This window comes from Nicotiana tomentosiformis, chromosome 7 (assembly GCF_000390325.3).
Source record: "Nicotiana tomentosiformis chromosome 7, ASM39032v3, whole genome shotgun sequence".
Lineage (NCBI taxonomy): Eukaryota > Viridiplantae > Streptophyta > Magnoliopsida > Solanales > Solanaceae > Nicotiana > Nicotiana tomentosiformis.
The window spans coordinates 4,878,596-4,884,617 of NC_090818.1; the positions used below are offsets into that span (position 1 = coordinate 4,878,596).

The following is a 6,022-nucleotide window of genomic DNA, read 5'->3' on the forward strand; positions in this document are numbered from 1 at the left end:
AGAGATCGCAATACAAAGTTTTTTAGACATAATCCCTAGCATCAGAGAATTCCAAGGATTTTCTTATGCCTCTCTCGATTATATGAACATGTGAATATAGATGCAACAATTAAAACACCCAAAATGATTCAATAAATAGAAAATAGAGTTAATATATACAAACAATCATCAAAACACCAAATCCATCAATCCCTAAAGAGAACTACTCCATAGACATGGAGTAATTCATCACAAATATAAAGAAAAGCATAAAACGATCCAAACTCTTGTCTTGATTGAGGATTGAATGATGAATTCCTTGGTCTTTCGCTTCTCCACCTTCTCTCTAGCCTCCTTAGGTCTTAGCTATGTCAAAAGTCCATAAAATAACGTTTTTACATTTATTTATACTAAGCAGGGTCGGGCCCAGACGAAAATACCTTTTCCTGCACGAACTAGGATAATAACTCTGTAAAAATTGCACAGGCATGCCGCATGGGGCGACGCACTAGGAGGGGTAGTTATGGGAAAATCCAGAGAGCTTGTAATTTGACAGGAGCAGAAAAATGTGCAGCCGCGGAACCCCACGCGTCGCGACTGTGGAGTTTTCTTAGAGTATGGATTTTTCTTGCTTTTTAGCTATCCCGACGTAGTTCTCGACCCCCGAACGTGATCCCACTTATTTCCTTGGGATTTTACTCAGATTTCAAAGCTCTAAATCACTAGAATTTATTCCATAACATCTACATAGCTTAGTATCACTCCTACAAGGCATAAAATACTCAATTAGTGCAAAAACTAGCGATTCAAACTCAAACTTAATTAAAATGCAGTAAATTGGAGTGTAATAAGCGACTAAAATACGAGATTATAGCCTACCATCAATACCCCACACATAAACCATTGCTCGTCCTCGAGCAATCAAACCACACTTTATATAGATACAACCTTATTTAGCAACTCCCCTAACTCATTATACCAAGAATATTTAAAATAGATTAAGCACAGTAGCGTAACATCCTTGTCTCAAAATTTTACTCAAAAGTACCATGCATTATTCACAACTCACTCACTTACTCAACATAGAGGTCAAGCATTACCTTTCCTTCATTAATCAAGTGCCCTCACAACAATAGAGAGTAGTTTCACACACCATCAAATTTAACAACAATCAGGAACTCAATATAGAAAGCATTCACTCACTCTCAGAAATAACATTCATATGCCACGAAAGATGAATCATAGGCTTTCCCGTAGTGTACTACTCAACTAATAGAGCTTATTCAGTCAAGGATCAAACATGACTTTAATTTGTTGTAATGTAGGTTGTGGGACAGGTAGGATACATTTAGATATAAGAGTGACTACACCTCCTTAAGCACTTTAATACATACATTTGATTGTTCAAAACCCCACACTTAAGTCAAACCATAACTCCACCTTTACATCAATATACATTAACTCCCACTTCTTTAAGCACAATTACAATAAGAGTTACCACTATTATGGAATATTTTACACAACCATACAATTAACTTTTTTTTTCTTTTTCAATTCAAATGGCTCTTACTTTTTTTCGACACAATGCACCTTTCTCCTAATTCAATGGTTCCACTCAAAAGCCAAACCAACCACCCACACTTCAACATTTACAAAGTTCATAACAAATTCAAGTGCTCACGAGAGGTAAAATGGTTCAAATAGATGGTCAATTCAAACAACTGGGTAGGGCTTGCAATGTGGTTGCCAAAGAAACAGGATTACAGGCTCAACATGGTTAACTAAGATAAATAATAATTAGGTGGGTAATAATATATAATTGGTTCAACAAAGAAACGCCTACATCACTTCCAAGACTGAACTTACTATTTCTCTTTGCAAACACACGGGGCAAGTTATAAACATCAAATGCAATGCACAAAATAATACAACCTCACATACACATGTCACATAACTCACTCAGGATGGGACTATCAAGACACTTTAGTCAAAGCAGTTAAACAAAGTTAAGATCATACAATTTAAGGCACTCATACAAGAGTCAAAAACTGAGCCTAAGCTTCACAACTAAAGCACTCACTATTCTCAAGGCATAACCAAGTCAAGAAATATTTCCTTCAACTCAAAACATAGCACAAGGTTTCTTACACCAAACAAAACAAAAACTAACTACACCCGGTTCAAACAAAACCGTTGAAAAAGAACCGTGGTACAAAGAAAAACCAAGGGAGGATTAATACACTACCTACACAAGAAAATCTTTTTGTCTTTTCCTTTCGACTTTACTCCCTTAAGAAACCCGTCGAATGATATCCGTCATCGGGAAAAGTCAAAAATTATCGAAAAGTTTAAATTTTTATGGGTTTTTAATTTTTTCTAACTACTAAAAAGCACTAAAAGGCAAAAACTAACACATATACATACAACATATAAATATCCCCCACCCCACACTTTAAGTTGTGGCATGTCCCCATGACACACAATTAAAAAGAATAAGGTAGAAGAAACTTCCCTGAATCTCTAGTCGGGGTATGAATCAAAGTCGGGTTCCATTCTACGCATCTGAACTAGTGCACACATCCACGCAGACAACTTTTTCTCAGACTTCTTGGGGTACACCTCACACTTATCTTTCTCAATCATTGGAGCCTTCTCTTTTGAATTGTTCACCTTCCACTCAACACTTGCAGCTGACTTCTCCTTTTTCACTCCAGTTGCTACATTCATCTCAAACGTCACCCTCTCCTCAGCCACTCTAAGAATGCATTTTCTATCATGTATATCCAGTATAGCTCTACCCGTTGCTAAAAATGGTCTTCCTAGGATGAGGGGGACCTCCTTATACTCCTCCATATTTACTACAATAAAGTCCACAAGAAATACAAACTTATCTACCTGTACTAAAACATCTTCCACTATCCCCTCGGGTATCAGAGTTGTTTGGTCAGCCAGCTACAAAAATATTGGTACCGACCTTATCTCTCCAATCTCACTCTCTAATTTTCTGTAAATAGACAAAGGAATTAGATTAATTGAGGCACCAGAATCATATAAAGATTTATCAAATTTAATAGAGCCTAAAGAGTAAGGTATGGTAAAACTCCCTGGATCTCCACACTTTTGTGAGAGTTTATTTTGCAAGATTGCACTGCAATGCTCTGTGAGCTTGACTACCGATGTATCCTCAATCTTCCTTTTCTTTATGAGGATTTTCTTCAAGAATTTTGCATAAGTTGGCATTTGTGAGAGAACCTCTATAAATGGCAAATTTACATTAACGAGTCTCAACATATCTAGGAACTTCTCAAATTGTTTATCCAGCTTCTCTCTATAAAGCTTTTGGGGAAAAGGTAAAGCAGGCTTGTGATTGCTCTCTTCATTAGATTCATCCCTTCTCGAAGTATCCTTCTTCTTCTTCTTCTTCTTCTTCTTCTTCTTCTTCTTCTTCTTCTTCTTCTTCTTCTTCTTCTTCTTCTCCCTTCTTGCTTTTCTTCTTCTTATCAACTTCAATTTTTCAGCTGCTCTCCACTTTCATTTTTAGGTACCACCTCTTTTTGGCCTGGGGTAGGCGCTTCCATTACTTGCCCATTTCTCAGAGTTACAACATTTATAGTTTCTTTGAGGTTCCTTTCAGTATCAGCTGGCAAAGTACCTAGGATCCTCTCAAATAATATGGTAGCAATTTGTCCCACTTGCTTCTCCAAATTTCGCAACCCTGTGCCAAGTTCTTTGATAGATGCACCATGAGCATCTAATCTCTCATCTTTCTTGACAATGAAGGACTTCATCAGATCTTCTAACCCAGATTGAATTTGCTGTTGGGGCTGAAATTGCTGCCTCTGCTGATTTTGGAAAACATGCGCCCCTTGTCCCTGAGGTCTGGCGTTATTTTGTTTCCATGCATTTGCTGTACCTCCAGGCGAACTTCATAAAAAATCGGGGTGCCTCTGACACATTGCATTAAAGTTGTAATTTCCAACAACATTAACTTCCTCAGTTGAGGCCTGACACTCATGAGTTGGGTGTCCTCTTCCACAAATATCACATGATGCATGAGTCTCACTCTGTATTGAAGCTAAGGTCAACTTCCTTATCTCTTTCGCCATAGCATCAAACTGTACCTGCACAGATATGTTAGAATCAACCGGATGAACACCATTCACCCTTCTTCTTTCAGCACTTTCAGAGGGCCACTGATTTGCATCTTTGGATAATTCATCGAGAATAGTGACTATCTCCATTGGTGTCTTCTTCATTAAAAGACATCCAGTTGCATTGCTCAACGTTCTGCGTGAGGCCGGTGTCAAACCATCCCAAAAATCTTGGAGTTGTATCCAGAGTTCAATACCGCTATGTTGACACTTTCTGACTATTTCCTTAAACCTTCCCAAGCTTCAAACACAGTTTCATTGTCTTCTGGCAGAAGTTATGGATCTCTCTTCTAAACTTACCCGTTTTAGCTGAGAAGAAATATTTATTAAGAAATTTTCTGGTCATCTCCTCCCATGTTCTAATTGATCCTTGAGGCAAGCTTCGAAGCCACTGCTTCACATCATCTTTAAGCGTGAAGGGCAATGCCCTTAGATAAACAACATCATGTGAAATACCATTATATTGAAAGGTGTTCATGATCTACTCGAAGTCCATTAGATGATGGTTTGAATCTTCGTTTATCTTTCCTCTGAAGACACTGCAGTTTTGAAGAGTTTGGAGCAACCCTTGCTTCAATTCAAAATTATTTGCTGTAACTGGAGGTCACCGAATACTTGACAATCACTGGTTGTAGACCGGTATAGAGTAATCACCAAGTGGTCTCCCAGCACCGGAGCTATATTTCTGAACTGGCCTGCACCCACAGGTTGATTTTGATTAAGTCTGTGACCCCTTTCTTCTTCATAAATACGCTGTGCATCTCTAAAAGCTGCTTCTTCAACATCTCGTGCAACTTTTTCTCTTTGTTGGGCTGCCTCTCTCGCATCCAAATCTACATTATTTTTACCATTTCCAGCCATATCTTTGGTTGAGGATTGCCCAACCTTTTCTGACGTCTCCATGATCTTTCTTTCCTTCCTCAACTGTCGCAGTTGTTTTTCAATTTTCGGCTCGTATGGTAGCAATTCCTTCCGAGAAGATCGGGTCATGCACCAATATAACCTGTAATATGCGCACAGTTAAAGAACACCAACCGTAAAAAAGGAAAAACAAAATAAAATAAAAAGAAAAAAATTCCTGAATTAGCACTACAAACTATTTCAAACACTATTGATCGCCAATCCCTGGCAACGGCGCCAATATTTGACGAGCTTAAAACACACTCCTAAATATGCTCGCTAGTCAAAGATAGTATAGTATAATATCGTATCCACAAGGATTTGATTTAAACAGTATTATCGTAGTTTGTAGCTAGATTGCTATCCAAGATGATCAATGGTTGATATTTATATGATTAAGAACTAAAATTTACTAAGACTCTAGATCTAATTGACTAATGACAATTGAACAAAAGTAAGCAAAGAAGATATCAGTGAGAGAAAATAGGGGTTGATTGGATATGTGTAAGATAACTGTCTGGGATTTAACTCTAGTTAATTCACTTCCAATATTCAAGTGAGTCTTTCGAATTCACTCAATTATTAGTTCAAACGTTTAGTAGAAACTCCTCTCTCGATTAAGTCTCAACCTCACAATATGAACCAATTTATGTTCGGTGGAGATATGCAAGAATTCGTAGTGGATTGGTTTAGATTATCCTCCTAACTAGGTCTATACAATAATTCAACCAGCCTCTCTCGATTACTAAGAAGAATCAACGAATTCAACCAACAAGATAATGCAAAAACATCACAAGTTATGCCTCTCTCGATTATATGAACATGTGAATATAGATGCAACAATTAAAACACCCAAAACGATTCAATACATAACAAATAGAGTTAATATTCACAAAAAATCATCAAAACAACCAAATCTATCAATCCCTAAAGAGAACTACTCCATAGATATGGAGTAATTCATCACAAATATAAAGAAATGCATAAAACGA

General features: G+C 37.4%; 1 protein-coding gene across 1 annotated transcript; it reads right to left on the reverse strand.

Annotated features, from left to right (window-relative positions):
• Window positions 1–2,968: 2,968 nt before the first annotated feature.
• On the reverse strand, window positions 2,969–4,220 carry LOC138895198 (stress response protein NST1-like). The gene is made up of 4 exons (XM_070179865.1): window positions 3,932–4,220; window positions 3,561–3,886; window positions 3,154–3,483; window positions 2,969–2,983 (listed from the first exon to the last, which is right to left on the reverse strand). The coding sequence occupies exons 1-4, from the start codon at window positions 4,218–4,220 to the stop codon at window positions 2,969–2,971; spliced, it is 960 nt and encodes a 319-aa protein (XP_070035966.1).
• Between the last annotated feature and the right edge of the window lie 1,802 nt (window positions 4,221–6,022).

What these genes read in the sequence shown, in the direction of transcription:
- LOC138895198 (XM_070179865.1), bottom strand. Translation starts at nt 4,220, where the DNA reads ATGGAGATAGTCACTATTCTCGATGAATTATCCAAAGATGCAAATCAG. An exon ending in TTACAACTTTAATGCAATGT is followed by an intron (nt 3,887 to 3,931) that starts GTCAGAGGCACC and finishes CTGGAGGTACAG; the next exon opens with CAAATGCATGGAAACAAAAT. An exon ending in TAACTCTGAGAAATGGGCAA is followed by an intron (nt 3,484 to 3,560) that starts GTAATGGAAGCG and finishes GAAAAATTGAAG; the next exon opens with TTGATAAGAAGAAGAAAAGC.